Here is a 19,989-nt window from a genome sequence, read left to right as displayed (position 1 = left end):
ACATTTTTACCAGTACTTGTGTCACAGTATTAAAATAATATGGTGCTATGAAAACGGTGCTATGAAAACTGTTCTTTATTCTGAGTAGGATAAAAAATGTTTTGTTGTGCCAAAAAAAAAATCTTTGAGGTCTTCTGAAAACTGATGCTAGTTGCAGCTGTGTTTTTCTGGCAGCAATGTGTGCATCAAGAAACACAAGGAAAAATGGGACAGAAACAGAGGAGAATTGGTTGCTTAAATGGAAATGTTAAAGTAGAAATAGACTAATTCTGTTTTCAAACTTCCAGCATACTATCTAAAAGCAACCTTGGGATTTGTGTGAGAACTAGACTTGCATCTGTTAGAGGGTTCTTACAAGTTCATGGGTTTTGGTTTTGTTTGGTGTTTTGGTTGGTTGGTGTGGGTTTTTTTCCTCGTTTAACATTACACAAGAGCATACACTTACACACTATAAAAGCTACCCTTTTGCAACAATAGCTAATCTTAACAATAATTTTAAAATATTATAGTAATTTAAAACTGTGCTTTGCAATGGTTCAAAAATATTTTCCACTAGCAACCTCTCTTACAGTTCAGAATTAGACTTTTATAACAATTTCTTTTGCATACGCGAGTGGTTCCTAGCACTATGACTATTATCTTGGGAGTCACAGGTGCAGCACAAATGTGCTGGGAATTCATTAACAAATTATTTTGAAAAGTTTTCTTAAATACTTATTTCATCTATGTTTTGGGGTTCAGACTGCTCTCCATTAGCACAGTGCTTTACATGTGGATGAAATGTTTTTCATATGACCATGTCTTTGTTTTTTAATAGTTCTATGTGAGACTTTCTTCTCCCCAGATAATTACAGTTTTAACCATGGATGACTTTTCAATCCAGAAGACGACGTGATATTGACAGATAAGCCTTTATTTCTGTGTGACAACACTGTTATAAGCCATTTGGGTGTTCAGTTTAGGCCATAACTGGTGGTTTTAAATGCTTCATATTAGACAAATCTGGTAGTAGCTCTTAGTTTGAGGCAACAGATTTGTTTTAAACCTTGCTAACGTCACAAATAGTTTCAGGCTTTAGTACAGAAGGTCTCAAAGTACCCAACAGCTGGACTGAATCCCCGTTTATGTTGAAATGGGTATAAGAGCTCTTAGGCTTTTCTTCAGGTCACTACAGAAGCAATGCGAGGATATCTACAGTTGATACTGTAAGCTTTAAAAGATATTGGTAAAAGTAGGTTAATTGAAGAGCAATTTCAAGCTGTAACTTGAACCAGTTCTCTACTATTTTGTAGCCTTTCAAAGAAATTGAACACGACTGAATAATCTGAAGCTCAAATACAGTCCAAGTCACGTTCTTAAAGACTATGTGGAAAAATAACAGGTTAGCTGACAGTGCCATTCATAATTTTTATTTCGAATACATTTATCTACAGTGCTTAGAATCTCTTAACTAACGAAAACTGTAACAGCAACTACTGTTAGAAATCATGAAGTATTGCCTCACATTTGTCATAACTATGTGTATTTAATAGCATGTCCCTAAGTGGGAAACAGCTTTCACCTGATACATTCACCTCTTTAAGTCAAAAGAAAATTTAAGAATCAAAGGCACAACCAAGATTTCTTGGGTGTCACTAACACATACGATATCTCAGATTAAGAAAATGTAATGGAAGAATGACAACCTACCCAAACATCAAGTGTATCGCCGCATGCTCAGAGCACTTTAAGGCATAAAGTAAATGACCAGATAAATGTTAAGCTGTATTTTGTGATGCTTTCCTTTCCATTTCCATTCACAAATAATTTTATTCTAATTTCCTTATGGTATTGACTTACTTTTTTTGTTCACGGACATTTCAGAGCACTTTGCATGAGGCACTTTGACCACAGCATGTCACTAGGTAGAGCATCCTCTTAAAATCTAAACACTAGACTTTGTTCTGAGGAAGTCTTCACAATAGCTACAGTTCTAATTAATTCTTACTCAGGATGCTGCTGGTTTCCTCAGAAGGTCATTTACCCCTCCCTCACTGGGGAACAAATCAACAAATATTGTGGAAGGGCCCCAACACTGTTGCAAATGACAAAGGTCTCAGGATTGTTTACATCATCTACTAAGCTGTCATAGACCTGAATGGCATCGCCCTCCACTGCCGGTGGCATAATGTAAGACGGCTTGCCTTGAGTGTATAAGCCTGTTAATACATCAGCCTCAAACACGTACATTTTAGAGTTTGTTTCCCACATGTTTTTACCCCCGATTAGGCCTTTTGGGTTCCTTTTAAAGTAGATGCCAGCACCGTATTTTTGTTCTGGAAAAAAGAAAGAAAATTTCAGAAGAGGGAAAAAAATAAAAAGAAGTCTTTAACAATTGGTTCTTTTGGGGTGGTAGTACTAAGAGACTGCTTCTTGATTCAATATGACATTTTATGTTACTGCTTAATGCGTGCCAGCCTTTTGGAAGTAAATCTGCATTAAGATGCTAGCACTGCCCTCCCATTGAAATAATAAGCAATGATGGCTGATGGCCATTCCAGTTTAATTGCTGCTCCAGTGATGATCACTTGGATTTAACTGTTAATCCAGTGATAGAAACATTAAGGTATTATGTATTTATATAAACACTTCTGTCGTCAGGTACTAAGGACTCTGATAAGCACTAGAGAAGGTAGGATTTTAATAGTGCAAAGTACAAAAAAACACCACCAAAAATCCTTCAGTATTTATAAGGAGAATGCTGCATAAAAATGCTATTACCATATCATGTGGAAAAGTGCAAAGAAAGGAAATTCGACCATCACCCTATTCATTACTTTGAAAGCGTGAAAACGTGCCATGTACGTTGCACAGACAAAGAAAGGCAAATCTTTTTGAAGAGTTTATTGCCTGAAATCCCAATTCACACCCTTCACTTATTGCAGGATGAAGCTTCTGCTTCTGAAAACCTGTGTCTACTAGAGTATTTCATAGACACCACAGTTTTCTTCCTAAGCGTGCTCCGGTTTGAATGGCAGTCTGCTCGGTCAGATCATTTGCTGTTTCTGATTGCACCTGATCTGAGAAGAAGGAGAGACTAAATAACCTTTACAAATACCTTCCAGCCTCAGTTGTTCTCTGATTCCTTTGAACAAGTGTTAACCTGCTGAATGCATGTTTGCAGTAAGTAAATAAGGATGTTGTCTTTCTTTAAATAGTGACGCAACAAAATAAAACTTGGACATGGCATTATGTGTGTATTAACAACTCTGTCAGTGTCTGCACTAGGCTAGAATCCAGGCTTATGTTCCCAAGGCCTTACTGACTACAGAATCAGGAAGGAAAAAACAGGAGAAATCTTACTGTAGATAAAAAAGGAAACTCATGTGACTCTAAATGCAGGTAAGAAACAGTTCTTGTTTAGGAATGCCATTTTTTCTGATTTTAATCCAACTTTAGTAGTCAGTCACTGTTCATTTTGATTAAAGATGCCAAAGCAAGTTATTACCTGTTGGTGGAGAATACATCCTGTGAAAGCCAGTCTGGCACACCGAGCTGCAAAACTGAGCAGGAACATGCTGGTACAGCTTGGAGGTTATTTTGGACATACCGTGTTTTTCTTCTATGTTTTTTTTCATTTGTTGGAATGCAGCAGATAATAGAGGATTATATATCTTTTCAATCTGTAACATAAATAATAGTGTAGCATAAGCAAACAGAGAGCAATATCCATGAAATCCATGAGTGCTCTTGTTCAGGCTGCGTTCTTCAATGTAAGAACATGTGCTTTAGGTTATATACGTTGACCACACAGCAGATAAGGTATGTGAAGCGTGCAGCTGATTGACCGAAAAAGCACCATGGCACTGTCACATGCCTCTCACTGAAATCTGTGGGAATGTCCTAGTGTACTGATTTCCAGTTCTTGAGCTGTGCTGAACAGATTATCAACCATATGACAGAATAAACTGAGTGCTTATTGTAAAGAACCGCAAGTGTCCTGTGAGGTGTGGAGAACCTCAGCTCTCGATCAAAACTTTAGGGCTCTTGGGGGGCGGGGGGAGAAAGTGCCACAGATAAGAGGACCTTTATGTTAGGTTGTGTGTGGAAAGCATGGCTGGGTGCAGTGGAACACCACACACAACTCCAGGCGAACTGGCCACACTGCAGCTCTCGCCGGCACACCTGAGCACCACAGGCAAAAGTCAGTACCAGGGGCCTGTAAGGCCCTTCTCTGGCAACCCATTCATGCCAGACCTCTGGCTGCTCAGCTAAAAACAGACAGGTGCTGTAGCACCATCAAGCTTCTGCTCTCCTAAAAGTCATTTAACTGAGCTATGAGCAATCCCGAGTGCAGCACTGTTCTAAATTCTGATGTAGCTTTTGCGTTGAGACACAAAGTATTTAGTTCTGCAGGTCAAGAAGCAGTTGCTCTCATCCAGTCGGTATTTGCCATTATTTCAATGTTAAATACCTTTCCTGTACAAAAGGCAGTTGGGCATGCGGCAGTCTGGTTGCCAGTTACCCACTGTTAATACTAGGCACACAAATCCCTGCGTACAAACATCTGTATTACTGTGTTACTCCTCGCTGTCAGTAAAGCCCTGTTACCCAAGCAAGATCCCAACTACGACACACTACTAGTCAGATCACAACTCTGACAAATTCAGTTGCTTATTTTTGGTTTCAAGCTCACAAGAACAAAGCAGAGACACTGCATTAGTGTCCTCAAGTATTGTACTCATTCTAACATACCAATCTTATGTTTCTCTAGAGTCCTATAAAGGAACATTTGCAGCATGAAATAAGCAAAAGAATATACAGTACAGTTAAAAGGACATCTCAGAATTTAACCACACTTTTTGAGTGATTATTTACATTATGTTTAAAACATGTTTTATTAGGAGTAAAGACTATATCTATTTTAAGGATTAGGCTGATTTGATCTAACTTTTAAAAGCAATATATGGAAATAGTTAATCTTTAAGCATATGTTAAACATGTTAGTTCAAATATATTAGCTGAGATTTAGTTTTTCCGTGAATACCCTCTTTACCTTGAGAACGTGAAGCCCAGCTTTTTCAAACTGTTTCTGTCTGTCTTTAAATTCCTGAAGGTGCGATTCCACCAGTGAAATCTGGATGCATTTAGTAGTATGCGTCTTGTGGAGGTGTCCTCCTGAAGGCTGACCTGCTTCTGGTTGGCCTGGATACAAATAATGGAGTAAATTTTTCGTATAATATCTGAAGCAAAAGCAAGGAGAAGTAATCTGATACTTTATTTTGGTAGTTCAGTTAAGAACAAAGAATGTTAAATATTCTCCAAAGTAATGCCAGAGGCTAATATTGAGCAGGGCTGATAGATATATACTAATTTATTCATTTTTTCTACATTTATTAAAGAAACCAGAGAGAGAGGGAACCAAAGAAAAGCAATTTATCTTCTCTATTACATCTTTCCACAGCCCAACTTTCATATAATGATATCTATATTGAATGACTATACAAACACGAGGAAAAACGCATCACTCAGTAGCTTTTTGTAAAGCCACTGGTCTATCAACTGTTAATGGAAGTCAAGGATTCAGCAGAGCAAGTCCACTGGTGGGTCCTGCAACAGTGGTCCAGCTGTAGCTAGAAGAAGGGCTCAGCAAAGGTATGTGTTAATTAAATGCAAATTTTCTAAGTCTCCAGTGAGCAGGCTTTGAAGCGAAGCTGTCCCGGAGGAAGCTGCTGTTACAGCTGGCTGTACCGCAACACCAGCCTCTGTATAAACTCTGCCCTTCTGGGAATACCACTGAGTAACCCAAGCTACCAAACGCTCTTGCACGGGTTTATTTAATAGAAGCACACTAATGTCAGTACTTAAAGCAACACTCAGTATGTGTGTGAACTGAATGCACCACTGTCCACTCTCAGCAACATAGGTACGTGTTGCTTCATACTTGACCTTCTTTAGGCACTTATTTACTTAACGAGTCACTTATTTACATACCCATTAAGTACAGCAGTTCCTCTTGTTTGGCTGTGGTCTTCTCTTGCATACGAAGGAGTAGTTTCTCAGTTGTGAGCACTGCATCAATCACAGCATTGGGAGGGCCCTGAAATTCCAGTCTTGCTTTCCCATCTCTCACTTCTTCTGATACACATACACCAGAGTGCTGCTCTTGAGAGAGTTCTGCAAACTCTTTTTTACCGAGGCTAAAAATGTAGTTGTTTTCAATAACAGCACAGTGCCTTTCCTGAATTTGTACCATGCTTTGGATCCACGATTCTGCTGCTTCCAATGCTGTACGTGTGTTCCCTGTAAGTTCAATGGCTGGTTCATTATTTGCAGTCTGTTTTATGCTTTGACTGCCTGACTCTGGACCTGGAAGAAAGATTTTTTAAAATTTTTTTTTTAATATAAGTGCATTGGAAGTGCAAAGAGCTTTCAAGTGCTGTCACAAATTCCTATACGTAATCACAGATGTACAGTGCAAGAAGCACCCTACTCTTCTGGTATGCTCAAAAAAAAAGATATTAGAAGATACCAGGAAATAAAGTTTCCAGGGAAAAAAACAAGCAAACACACACACACAGAATTTGTTTGCTTTCCACTAAATGACTTCCAACAAGTTAGGCACTGGTGATGATCTTTATGTTTCAAAATCTTGTAAGGGACTGGCCAATTCCATTCCTATTCATGCAAAAATGCAAAGCAGTCATACATTTTTGCCTCTCCCTTTCCCCAAGACTCATTTGCAAATACTGAGTTCTTTTTTAAAGGAATGTGATTTCAGATTCTCAAATCCGGAGTGCTTCTTTACTTGAAACGCCCCTTCTGTGCATTACTTACTCGAATGATTGTTTCTGTTGTGATGTTGATTTTTCCCCAGTTTGTCTGCTGCTGAAGAAAATTTGCTCAGGAAAGCCTTGAAAGAGAAAAGTTCAGGAGCAGTTTGCAATCTCTGTTGTCAAACATGCAATTTATGTCTTCAGAACTTTGTTAGATAAGCAGTTTTCAGCTGTAGTTATAACCCTACTGCCCCCAAATTCTGTAATTATGTTAACAGCTGACATTTGTCAGCTTTTCTCAAAATGTTATTCCTGACAATATCAAATGCCTTCCTGATCTTCTACGGTAAGCCACCTTACACACTGAATGGCACCTTTACCACCTCGTTGTGGTTGTGGCATAACTGGAACTCATGGAACCACTGTAAAGGGATCAAGTGATGAGCACATTGCTGTCGTACAGCTTCCTTTAGAGTTTATGGGACTGTAGAATCAGAATGGTTTGGGTTGGAATGGACATTAAAAATCATCTAGTTCCAAGCCCCTCCCACCTAGTTCTTGCATCTGTTGAAAGAATGGATGGTTGAAGTTAAATGGGAACAAAAGCAAACTCTGTGCTTTTATAATAGATGGCTAAGCTATCTAAAATTGTTGTGTATTAGTCACATCAGCCAAATATTCAAAAGCTGGAAAATGGCACACTGCAGTTGAAATTATCCATTCTATCAAGTTAGGTCATCTAATGTGCTGATAGTGCTTTGCCCTAAGAACTTTATACAAAAAAAAAAAAGGTTAAAAAAAATTCCAAAGGAGGAATAAGTTTATCCACTAATAAGTTAGGAGTAGACTCTCATAAATTCTCTGACAGTTGTGAGAATTTCAGAGCACCCTCCCCTTGTTATCAGATCACAGGGTGAAGACTTCTGGTTAAGTGAAGAGAAAAAAAAGATTAATAATAGCTGTTAATGAGACAAATCGTTTCATAAAGGAGCCTGTCGCTCACAAATGTTATAAGTAGTACAGAATTCAGATTATCTTAATTTGTAGTCATCTATGGGAATATTTTTACAGTTTGGGGTTTTCCTTATTGGTAGTTAACAAATTTGTTACCTGATAGCCATTGTAGTCATCTTGGCAAAGGACAAACTGCACATCTATCTTTTTCTCAGGGTGAGCCATGCCAAAATTGAAAACCTCTTCAATCATGATCTCTGCCACTATATCAACAGGCAGCATTAATGACCAAATCCCATTTGCTGGAAAAGAAACTGAGGGAGACTCATAGTTCTGAAAGTAACACAGGCATCTTGTCACAGCAGCTTTTAATTCCTGCAGGAAAAACAAGTGTTTTAGTCCTCACATCACTCAACATGCAAGTCAATTCAAATCCAATCTAACTGATCATCACCTCACACACTAACACTCTGTGGTGGTATTGTGGCCATACAACGTGCAGTACAAACATGCAGGGCAGATTATATCCTTTTGTTGGTATGAGTGCCTTATAAGATGAAGAATATAAAAGCTGACTCTTAAGGTCATCCTGAAGAGCTGAACCTGCTTTTTGCAGCACTCCTCTTGAAACTGGAGAGTTAGGTTCGCCACTCACAGTCACGGAATTAACAATAGCTGTAGTCTGGAAGAAAAGAGTGAAAAGTTTGAGTATGCTTCAAGTTTACTGTTTGCAAGCTTTGCTACTATAGACAGCACTCTTTCTAGGAACAAATCCTTTCAAAAAGCCTGTCTGCAGCACATCAGGTGTTTGAAAGGTTCTCTTACTACTTCTAAGGGCAGCGCTGGAATACATCCAAGTACACACCTTCGGAAGCCAACGGTGTGCATGAGACTTGTCCAAGTCATCAGAATATATTCAACAGAATTATTTCCACAGCTATAGAAGTGACCCATAGGCACTTCATCAAATGCAATTCTGCAGGCAACTATCACCGAGCAGAAGAGAAGGATGGCTATGTCTGTATTCCCAGCCCACGCAGATGCTCCCCACCCACATTAGGGCAGCAAGCACCCGTCACCAAACTAGCGGGGTCATTGCACGCAGGGGAACTGCAAAGCTATGGTTGCTTCCAATTCCCAATGGAAACAGCAGATTCCCATAGCAGGTCTTCTGCATTTCAAATTAAATATGTAAAAGGCAAAAAAATTGTTTACAGAACGCTGATAACAGCAGGAATTGTTCTAACTTTAGTTGAAGACTATCTAAAGATACAAGACTTTGGAGCATATTTTCCTCAGTCTTGAGGGCATGTGGCATCTTTCAATGCTGTAGCAATAGTTAATCAAATTCCCCACAGTGTCAACTTTGTGATCCTTTGCTCTCACCTCAAAAAATGAACTTCCTATTCAATTAAGATACTTCTTTAAAATAAAAGTTATGAATGTTTTAAAGATACAGTATTTACTAAAAGCAAATGCCATCCCTGTGATGTAGCTCCCAGTCTAAGAGCTCTGCTGGATTACTACAACTAAGCTCATCTTTTGCATCAGATTTTCTAGCTAAAAAGTTAAATTAATCAATTTCAGTGATGCACTGTTTAAAGGTAAGGTGCATCTCATTTGTATAAGTTATTTTCAGCTGTTTCAGTGTTTGCTGAATAACTCCAGTAGTGACACCTGTCAGAACATATATTATAGGAAAAAAAGCAAGGCAAAAAATAAGAGTAGACTTTTAGGGAATGCATACTAAAATGTGAACTGTCATGATGTTATAATAAAATAAACATTAACATAAGGATATGTTATCATTAATCATCCCATCTTCAGCTGCTTCCTCTAATCCCATAACAGCATGTGTACAAAAAAAACCCAAAACAAAACGAAACACATTTTAATGTTTAATACCCATTCAGAAAAAAACCCACTTAACTCCTTGCAACTATAATTTATTTACCATTTGTAAATTCTCATCGGGATGAGAAGATAACTATTTAGTGGACTGATACGATATGTGTTCTGAACTCGGGCTCCAAATCCTGCAAAGACTTGGGGGCAACTCCATGCTCAACATGTTATGGGACAGACTTACCATCTGTTCTTCAATTAATCCTTTTATGACGCGCAGGCGAATGCCTCCAACTTTGATGAAAGCTGAAGGCTGGCTTGGTGAAGCTGGAAGAGTTTCCTGAAGTGAACTGGTATCACCCAGAAACTTTTCACAGGCCTTCTTCATTTCTGCAACCATAGGATCAGCAATGTTCACCAGGCGGATTTCCCTGAGACAGCATGGTGGACTTGCCTCAACAAATTCTTTGATAGCCATCACAATCACTTGAGCACACAAATTGATCGGGAAGCCAAAAAGACCTGAACTTACTGCTGGGATAGCCACAGACCTTATAGTATTTTCTGGAGCAGTAACATACTTCAAAACATTCACAATAGCCTCCTGAAGTAGGTCACAACATCTTTCCTTTTCATAACTGTTCCACCTTGGACCAACTGCATGAATAATTTTCTTACAAGGAAGCTTCCCTCCACCTGTCACTGCTATTTTGCCAGCTGTGAGTATTCCATGCTTTTCAATATGAAGAGTGCTCTGCTCTTGTACTTCTGGCCCTCCAGCTTCCACAAGGGCTAAAGCGAGGCCTCCTTTATGATCTAGGAATCCATTGGCTGCATTCACCAAAGCATCGGCCTTGTGCCTTGTGAGATCATCCTTACAAACACAAATGTCAATTCCCTGCTTTAGTTTTTTCCTGTATACTTCAACAGTGCACCCTGTACTTTTGAAGGTCAATGTACAAGCAAACTTTTTGTAAATGAGATTACTTAGACAGTTCTCTCTTTTCTTAAGAACTTCATAGGCATCTTTATTGATGGAGATCATCAAGCTGTCCTCATCCATTACGATGTTTGGCTCTAGGATACAGAATAATATAATGTGAGATCCAAGATACTGCTGTCAAAACATCGCTTTTTATATAGAAGTGTGGTTTATAGCTCTCAATTTTATCCCATTGTCATCAATTACTAATATTTTTGGCATAGCACCTTCTCTCTCCCCTTTTCATAGGCTTAGAAAGCCCAACTAAGCAAAGAAATCAAGGCCTCAAGTGCTGTTCATTATTCTGTTCAAATCAACCTCCCCATCTATTACAGTGGCTCCCTTCCCACCTTTCCTCAAGACCTTCTCCTCTTTCCTTCCGATGCCTGATGAATCACAGCAGTATGAGTTTCAGGAAAGTGAAAAGTTCAAGGGCGCTCTGTCAGCTCAACCTATCGGGATTCTGAGAAGCAAACAGTATATTATGCTGTCCACCCTTTCCTGTAAGCCTGCGAATACTTTCAGTTTCATCTTCTAAATCAACAAGCAGCTGCGTGCTAGTAACTGAACAAAGGCAGCTGCTGGTCAGTGTCCTCAGAGAGACCACACACCCTCGTCTGAAGTAGTCAGTCTTCAAGATTATCTTCTTGTGACCCAGCAGATGTCAGACCTCTCTTTTTCCTACTGTTTATTCTCCCCACCATTAGGCTGATACAACCATTTTCAGGGACATATTCTTAAATGAATCAGTGATATAATCTTAAGTAAAAAAAAAACAACCCACAACAAACAAAAACCACCACACCACAAAACTTAATTTGATTCAGAGCACCAACCTCAAAGACTGATGCAGCAGCACAACTGAATGGGCTAAGAATAAAAGGTGAGGAGAAAAAAGGAGCAGACAACTAGGAGAGGTATATCTTTGAAAGAGATGCTGTTACAGGGCTTTGTTAACTGGCCACAGTGCCACTGTGACACTGTGGTGCATTTGCCACTAAAACTCCAGCTGAGAAAGCAAATGTGAAAAGCCACGCCGTAATCAGGGCTTCAAAATGCTTGTAAAAGCAGAAAACACTATTTTTTCCCCTCTGAGCTTGTTTTGCTGAGAGGGCTGAAGCCTGACTCTGCCCTCTCCAGGGCGTTCATAGCATTTTGTTATCAATTTCCGGCAAGGTCCAAGGGTGAGTACCCCAGGCCTCTGCAGAGTCAGTAACTCACAGCAGAGGAACACTTGCCGATAAAGTCTTTAACCCGTGACACAAGATATCACGCTGAGTTTTGTCTTTAATTCTGTGGCTCTTCCTAAAGCACATGAGCAAGTTCCTTCTTTGTAAGGACCTTAAAAATTCAGAAGTGCTTTCTAAACCACTTTTTTTAGGAAGCAAAAATAACAGTAAAGAGTATTTATATTTTTTATAGTTTTTATTTTATCACTATGGCTATACAGCCCTCTCCTGGCAGATGGCAGCAGTACTATATGCAGTAGCTATGTTAACCAGCGTAAATCAATTTGTACAAATTTAATCAAACTTTTCTCTGGGGTTTGCTATCTATTTGTAAAAAGCGTCTAACGATTTGCACTCATCAAGTATACACACTGATTCATCAAAACACCTGTGAGCTCTTTCTTTTAAAAGAGAAATGCAAACAAATCCTGTTGATGTAATGAATAATATATTGATTCATAACCGTGTCTAATTCATACATACAGGTTGATTTTGGCTATTCCACATTGATGTTCTCCTGTTTGCTGGCTGTAGCTGGCAATTTTCAACACAGGAACACACTTGGCAGATGGCTAAATGAGAGGCTTACCTAAACCAGGCTTCTCTTTGGAGGTCCCTGGACTGTAACTCTGTTATGAAAATAAAAATTAAAAAAAAAAAAAGAGAAAAGTCACGTTACTGCCTGATGGGCTGCGTTCTTACACGAGCAGCTCTGCTGCAAGCGAAACCGGCAGCACCGCCTTCCCAAAAATTTGCACTAAGTTTCCTAGTATTTAAAATGCCGTTCAGAGGTGAAATGCCGATGACAGGGCCGCTGCGGGAGAAGTTACCCACAGCCTCCTCCGGGAAATTTTACCAGGCCAGAGAACAGCCGGCTTTGTTTTGTTGTTTTCTTTCCCCAGTACCTAAAACCCGCCAGCCGCGTTAAGTCCCGGAGGTGCCGCCCCGGCCCGTGGCACTTCCAGCCGCAGCTCCCCGGGCCGGTGCGGGAGCGGCTGCCCAGCCGAGGCCGCCCCGCGGGGGGCAGGCAGCACCCCGGCCCCCCGCCCCGCGGAGTTACCTGGAAGATCCCCATTGACGGGCGCTGCGCGGCGCCGCCGTCTCCCCCTCAGCGCCGGGAGCTGGAGCGGGGCCCGGGGCGGGGAAGCGCGGCCCCGAGCGCCGGAGAGGGAAACGAAAGCGAAACCGGGCAGCGACGGGAACCATGGCGGCCTCGCCCCTGCTGGTGCGGCTCTGCCCCGCGCCCGACGCCGGCGAGAAGCCGATGCTCAAGCTCCAGAGCTACTTCCAGTCCGGGAAGCGGTCGGGGGGCGGCGAGTGCGACGTGCGGGCGGGCCCCGAGCCCGGCACCTACTGGGTGGACTTCCAGCAGGAGCGAGGTACGGGGCGGGACCCCGCTCGGGTGCCCCCGCCGCCGGCACCGAGGGGGCGGTTGAGCCCCCGCCGGCCCGGGGCGGGGGGGTGTTCGCACCGCAGGTCCCGCAGCCGTGTGAGGGGGCAGGAAATGGCCGCCGGGGGGACCATCCTGCACCCCTGGGCGGGCAAAGGGCGCCGGGCAGGGGGCAGGTGGTCCCTGTGGCCACTTCGAGCCGTCAGGCTGTCAGGTGGCTTCAGCAGCCTTTTCTGCCTGTCCCCAAATTCCTGCAGATAAGAAGAGCGTGGAATCCCGCGCAGACCACGTCTTGGAAATCGGTGCCAGGTGTTTGAAAATAGTCATCCAGCCGGGAGAAGGGAGGCTGGGCAAGGGCCGGCTGACACAGCAGGTGTCCCCCAGCTCCTCAGACCCTTCCAGCGCTTCCCCACCGCCGCAGAGGTCGGAGGAGCAGCAGGCAGCCAAAAGCCACGGGGACACGGCAAGAGAAGTCATTACCAACAAGGTACATGGGGAAGAGCAGTAACAAGCAATGTCACAACCTGCCCCCCTTGTAGTTCCACGAGTCCTTTGCGTTGCCGTATGTTGCGCTTCGATATTTGATGCCAAGCAAATGTCAGCTGCATTATGTGAGTCAGTAGAGTGGGGGTGAGGAGCGACTTTTGGGTGCTGGGCCACAGGTCATCCACGCGTTACCTGGCAGGGTGTTTTCCAGCGTGGCTTTGGCCTGTGCCAACCACTGCTCCCCAGAGCAGAGCCCTGGCAGGTTTCGGGGGTACCGTGCACCAAGGACTGCTCCCAAAAGCTGGAAGGGTCGTATGAGATTTGGATCCCTTCCTGCTATGCAGACCTCTAACACTATTTCAGCATGTTTTGCACCCTCAAACAGCCCTATTTACTTCCATCCCTTATCTCAGTGTTAAAAAATCTGCTCTAATGAGATATAACATTGTTTCAGACACTTTTAACTAAAAGTTATGCAGAAAAGATCAGCTGTGCGTTAGGGACATGGAGCAGGGCCAGGCCACATCTTATATGATGTGAATGTGTCTCTGCCATGACACTGATACCTGGCCCAGAAGGTTTACCCTGCTTTGCATAGTAGCACAGATATGGCTTTTGAGGTATAGCGTATGCTAATGTCATTATGTGGTTATTTGACATGTGTATACTGCAAGTTTCTTTCTATGCAAAGTAGCAATGAGAACATGTTTGTTAATATTTTTCAGAATCCTGTTTTCTGCCTTAACCCTGAGTTACTGAAATGCGACTTTTGAGAAGTTTTTAAGGAAAGATAGTGGAGATAACTATAAAGCCTTACACAATTAAAGAACACTGTAATATAACTTACATATGTTGTTAAAACATGTTGTGTCTGTGCCACCCAGCACTAAGGGGACAGACGGGGTCTTTTGGAGTTCCTTGGCAGAATGATGACAGCACTAAGTTGTAGTTACAATTAAACTTTATTTTATTTTTAACAGGATCTTATGGTTAGCATAGAATTAATGATCAGAATAGCACAGGATTTCTACGTGCAGAGTCAGCGTAGTACCATTTTATAAGTAGCAGAGCAGAGAATCTTATAGCACAGCTTAGCTTATGGGTTTTAATCACCTGGACCCTCTGCGGGTCCTGTCAAATCTTAACACTTGTCTTGCCCTATCGATGTAACAATTATAATCTAGACTTTTTTTTTTTGGTAGACTCTTTTTTATTTTTCTTTTTTTTTTTTGTAGACAGCGCTCTGTGTGCTGTTACGCTTCCAGGTTCTGTGGTGGGGTCATTGCCACCTGGTTGGTGGGGTGCCGGGACCTTCAAGGCCGGCAAGGAGGGGAGGAGTGGGCCCCGCGCCCAGGAGCCTTGAGGATGACAGGGAGGGGAAGAAAAAAATCTGTTTGCTTTGTCTGCTGACTTAGAAGTGGGTTGCTTTACTTACATGTGTAATGTCAGTGTACATGACACAAAAGAAACACTATGTCTATTGTAGTCTGGCCCTACTGAGGCGTTTAGAGCTTTTCCTTACTCAAAATACACGAGCAGCAAGGAAAGAACCTTAGAAAAAACAAATACTGACTTCTTGTCTTCTCTCTAGATATTTCTTACGGTATCTGCAACTTTGAATACCAGTATGTTCACTGAGCAGCAAAGGGAAAAAATTACCATTATATGCCCAAATTTAAAAAGAGAAGGAAATCCTGATATCGATGGCTCTGAGAAATTGACGGGAGATTTTACAGATATTGAAAAAGCTTATAACTACTTTAAGGATATCCTCGCAGGCAATGACCCAAACCATGATTTTTCACATTCTGAAAGTAAAAATGGTTTGGAAGATCAAAATGGTCTGAATACTGAAGAAATGAATGAGTTTACAGTTCAGTCAGCTCTTTATGAATATTTCAGTCATACCTGCAAAAAAGAAATCCAAAAGCTACGTGAAAAATTTGGAGCACGTATAAGAAGTAAAGATTGTTACAATGGAACCACATCAGTATGTTTGATTTCTGATAGAAGTCCTGCGTCAATACAAGAAGCTAATAATTATTTTATCAGAGCTTTTCAGAAAAGTGTAGAAGATCTGAAACAGGAAATAATTCCCATAACAAACACTTACACAGTAAACAAGACAGTAATGGAATTAAATACTAGGTTTAGTAATCTTCTTGCTAAAGAGGAAGGGAAACAATTGCTACTCCGTGGTCCAGTCAATGAGATTTTAGCTGCCAAAAAATTTCTAGCAGAGGAAGGTGAGAACAGCCAAGCTGAAAAGAATATGAAAATATCATCTGAACTGTACAAATACAGGAATGGAATTGAAGTTGATGCTTCTGTGTTTAAATTGTTGGAAACAATATTAAGCAAAGAAATTGAAGACATTGAAGACAAATTTGATACCATAATAAAAAAGAAAGACAGTTCGTGTGGCCAGAAGATGCTCATAAGATTTACTCCTAGAATCAAAACTTCTGATATGTCTTCACATGCTACTGAAAGTTTCATCACTGCATTTCAGAATGCCTCTGCAATGTTAAGAGAAAAACTCATCAGCTCAAAGCTTTCAGAACATCAGAAGAAAATATTAAATACGCTACTTAATGGAAAACAATTGGAAGATCTGCATGTAAAACTGAAGAAGAAGGAAGACAAATTCATCTTAAGTGGTTTACCAAAACAACTTCATGCTGCTGAAAAGCACATTATGAATCTTCTTAACATTGAAGAATTAACACAAACTAAAAATAGGGCAGCACCGTTCTCTGACCTCAGCCATCAAGAATCTACAGGAGTGTCTGAGAAGAAATACAACAGCAGGCAGAAGAAGAATCTTTCTTCTGAAGGACAGGCTAAGGCAAAGGCAGAAGAAGACAAAGATGTGTGTCCTATTTGCATGGACAGAATCGATAATAAAGAAGTACTGAGAAAGTGCAATCATGCATTTTGTAAGAATTGCATTGACCAGGCCATGAGTTATAAGCAAGCTTGTCCTATTTGTAACACCGTCTATGGACTCGTGGAAGGAGACCAACCAGAGGGAACAATGTCAACTAGAATGATGCCTTCCTCTCTCCCTGGTTATCCCAGTTGTGGTACTATTGAGATTACATATAGTATGCGCGGTGGTATTCAAACTGTAAGTATATTTAAAGATTCATAAAAGATATTTCTCCCACAACAAAACTGATATTGAATATAAAATTAACTATTTTTCCATCATTCTAATGCATGTCCAGGAGAGACATTTCTTTGTTCTGTACAAATCTGCAGGTACTGAATTCAGCATTTTGGGGTGCAATTAAGTAATACAGTAGGAATTAAATAGTCAAATGGTAGCCCTCCCATCTTATACACACCAGGAGAGAGCTACCTGTCTCTAATTTGTACATTAGGAATAGCTGAACTGAAATCTATGGAGTGATATAAAGTAAACAAAATTTTGTGAGTATAATGAGGATTCTCTGAGGCATTGGACAGAAGTTAATAGTGGGCTGGCTTGTAAGCTTTCCAGGTGAGAAATCAGCGTATGTTATGTGCTTAGAGTCATGATGAGCACTGAAAATGCGATAAATGAAAAAGCTGGGGGTGAGATGACATGCATTTGGGATAGCAAAGAGGAAAAAAATATTTTAAATAACAATGGATGCGTGAGTGATGACAAGAAAATGTGAGTGAAACTTACATGAAAGATACGATCCAATTAGAAAAAAAACCTCAAAACAGTCATCAGTCATGCTATGTCCTTTCTGAATCAAAGACAGGATAAAAAGTATTGTGAAAGCTGGAATGTGTAATTTTCACACTTTCAAAGCATTTACGATATACAATGTGGTTTTGTTTTGGTTTTCTACAAAACAGAAGAACCATCCAAACCCAGGGAGACTTTACAGTTCAACTATTCGAACAGCATATTTACCTAACAATAAGGAAGGGCAAGAAATTCTGCAGCTCCTCAAAAGAGCCTTTGATCAAAAATTGATTTTCACAGTGGGGCAGTCACGTACTACTGGTGCACAAGGTGTTATCACATGGAATGATATTCACCACAAAACTTCTAGAACTGGAGGGCCTACCAAGTAAGTAGTCTTCTGTTTCTGTCATTTTATTGCTACTCAGATGTGTCAGGAAGGCTACCCTGAATATTTTCCGCATCAGAGCTTTCTGATTTTGTCACTGGCAAAGTGATTGTGGAATGCCCTATGGATCCAGACATGTGGATCCATATTCACCAATTTGGAGAGTTGGAACAAGGGTGACCCAAGTCTTCGGTTGCCCCTCAGGACACTCGTTCACTAGTGAGTTGTGTAAAGCACCTACTCAGTAACTGCTCTGAAAAAAGTATCAGTTCTACTTTATCCCCCCCTCTGCACAAGTGCTCTCTATACTTATCACTTGCTTCGTGCACACTTTCGGTGATACGCTACTTAAAATCCAGGGGGGGCATTACATTTGTGTTTTGAATGCTCACTTGGTTATGCTGTAGGTTTGATTTTTAGAAAGAAGCACACCCAAGCACCCTTCCATTTTCAAGTGAAACAGCAGGCAGCTTTGAAGATAAAGTTCTTAGTGTCAGCAGCTGCTTTTTGTAAGTTTATGGCCTTACCCTGTCTGTACCACCTCTCTGACCTGTAAAATAGGCTCTGTTGTCCCCATAGAGTAAGAATTAAGTGCATCCAATTTGTAAAGTGTTTTAAGAGATTTCGACAAGAAAGTTCTGTAGAACTGTCAAGTGCTTCATTGCAGAAGTAGTCCAAACAACTATTTTCTTTTTCTTCTAGTTTTGGCTACCCTGATCCTGATTATCTGCAGCGGGTTCGATCAGAATTGAAAGCAAGAGGAATTGAATAGAGAAATTTATCAACTGCCAGCTCTTAAGTGTAATAACTGAACATGTGGCAATTAATGTGCTATTCAAACACTAAGCAGAAAGAAGTTACTTTTTTCAGCTACTGTACTTAAATCACTTGTTATTTTCCCATCAGCTAAAAAACACGATCTTTTCTCATCAAACAATGTTCTTTTTACACATCCTTTACTTCCTTGAATAACGCTTCTCTATATGTATAACCTTTACAGAATTTGTTTTTTTCGAGTCCAGCATCAGTACTTATTGCACTTATCAAATATCAAATTGTGTATCATATTTTACCAGTGAATCTGATGTGCACTTTTTCCCACAAGTCTTCAGCCTGACTACCAAAAGCGATAGATCCACTACTGGCTTTTATTCAATCAAACGCTTACTTGAGCTTTGTGTTATTCCGTCATCACGCGTAGCATCATGTAACCCATCTGCTGAAAGGTTTTTATGCAGCTGTTAGAGCATCAGCTGTTTGCAGCTGTGATCTTTTGCTTCTTTTCCTTCTCGGGATAGAAATGATATTTCCATTGCTTCCAATATGTTGTTTAAATATGATGAAGATACATTGTTACTACTCTGCACTAAATAGCCTGCTAATTACTTTTGTGGTGGTGTGAAACAAATAGCTTTCACTTAATGCAGCCATAATTGTTAGTGCATTAAACCATTTTTGTTTGGCTATTCAATATAACTAATAAATGAAATATAAAAATACCATCTGCTTAGTTCTGCATTCTTCTGTACAGGTTATTCCTCCTGTTTTAGATACGTATAGTTGTACATTATTTTTAAATTTAGAAGCTTCCCAGCAACGCCATGATTTGGAGTGATTTGGAGCCCATGGCAACTCCTTTTTCTTTTTTAAGAATCCCGCATTGTGAACAGGCAGTACTGCTTTACCACCTTGGCTTTCAGTTTTCTTCATATTGGTTTCCGTGTGTGTTGGGATGACTTTCCCACTGTGGTTTTGTTTTCCTGTATTTGTTTTCACATTTTATACTATTTTGAGTTTCCTCCCTTTTCTGTGCAGTCAGATACCAACATTCCAGTTGTTTCCAAGTGACCTTGCTTTTCAGCATGCTTAAATAAGCTGTGAAGGTCAAATTTCCCCAACTTCTTTCAAGCCCTTGTTTCCCTTTCTGTCCCAAAAAGCCAGTTCACCGATGTCAGACCCCTGTCTGACCATTCACCAGCTCCAGTTTCATCTGTGGCAAAGTTTTGCAGGCTGAGTTTTGCAGCAGAGTCCTGTGAACTGTCACTGAAAGCTCCCGAGCCTTCACCCAGTAACCAGCCTTACAGACCTTTACTTCGTAATCTCAAACGGTCAGTTTAGGAACAAATCTACCCGATTTGCAATCAAAGTCAGGTGTTTTGCCTGGGTTACAGCAAAGGAGGAAACCATGCACCTGGGTAACTGTTCAAGGGAACAGTGTATTAGGCAACAAAAAATGAATTGCCTCCTGAGGAAAAAAAGGCGTCTCCATGGGTCTGCT

The 19,989-nt window shown here is 40.8% G+C and overlaps 2 protein-coding genes across 2 annotated transcripts; one reads left to right on the top strand and one right to left on the bottom strand.

Moving 5' to 3' along the window:
• Nucleotides 1–924: 924 nt before the first annotated feature.
• PARP9 (poly(ADP-ribose) polymerase family member 9) lies at nt 925–13,016 on the bottom strand. Its single transcript, XM_065638350.1, has 10 exons — nt 12,826–13,016; nt 12,355–12,394; nt 9,799–10,631; nt 8,164–8,391; nt 7,866–8,084; nt 6,817–6,892; nt 5,974–6,348; nt 5,036–5,184; nt 3,488–3,662; nt 925–2,315 (listed from the first exon to the last, which is right to left on the bottom strand). The coding sequence occupies exons 1-10, from the start codon at nt 12,838–12,840 to the stop codon at nt 2,020–2,022; spliced, it is 2,406 nt and encodes an 801-aa protein (XP_065494422.1). The 5' UTR covers nt 12,841–13,016; the 3' UTR covers nt 925–2,019.
• On the top strand, nt 12,766–19,168 carry DTX3L (deltex E3 ubiquitin ligase 3L). The gene is made up of 5 exons (XM_065638351.1): nt 12,766–13,144; nt 13,413–13,642; nt 15,233–16,771; nt 17,494–17,711; nt 18,414–19,168. The coding sequence occupies exons 1-5, from the start codon at nt 12,970–12,972 to the stop codon at nt 18,481–18,483; spliced, it is 2,232 nt and encodes a 743-aa protein (XP_065494423.1). The 5' UTR covers nt 12,766–12,969; the 3' UTR covers nt 18,484–19,168.
• Nucleotides 19,169–19,989: the final 821 nt, after the last annotated feature.

The sequence above is a fragment of the Caloenas nicobarica genome, chromosome 6, assembly GCF_036013445.1.
Source record: "Caloenas nicobarica isolate bCalNic1 chromosome 6, bCalNic1.hap1, whole genome shotgun sequence".
In the NCBI taxonomy this organism is placed as follows: Eukaryota; Metazoa; Chordata; class Aves; order Columbiformes; family Columbidae; genus Caloenas; species Caloenas nicobarica.
This window is presented reverse-complemented; position numbering and strand designations above follow the sequence as displayed.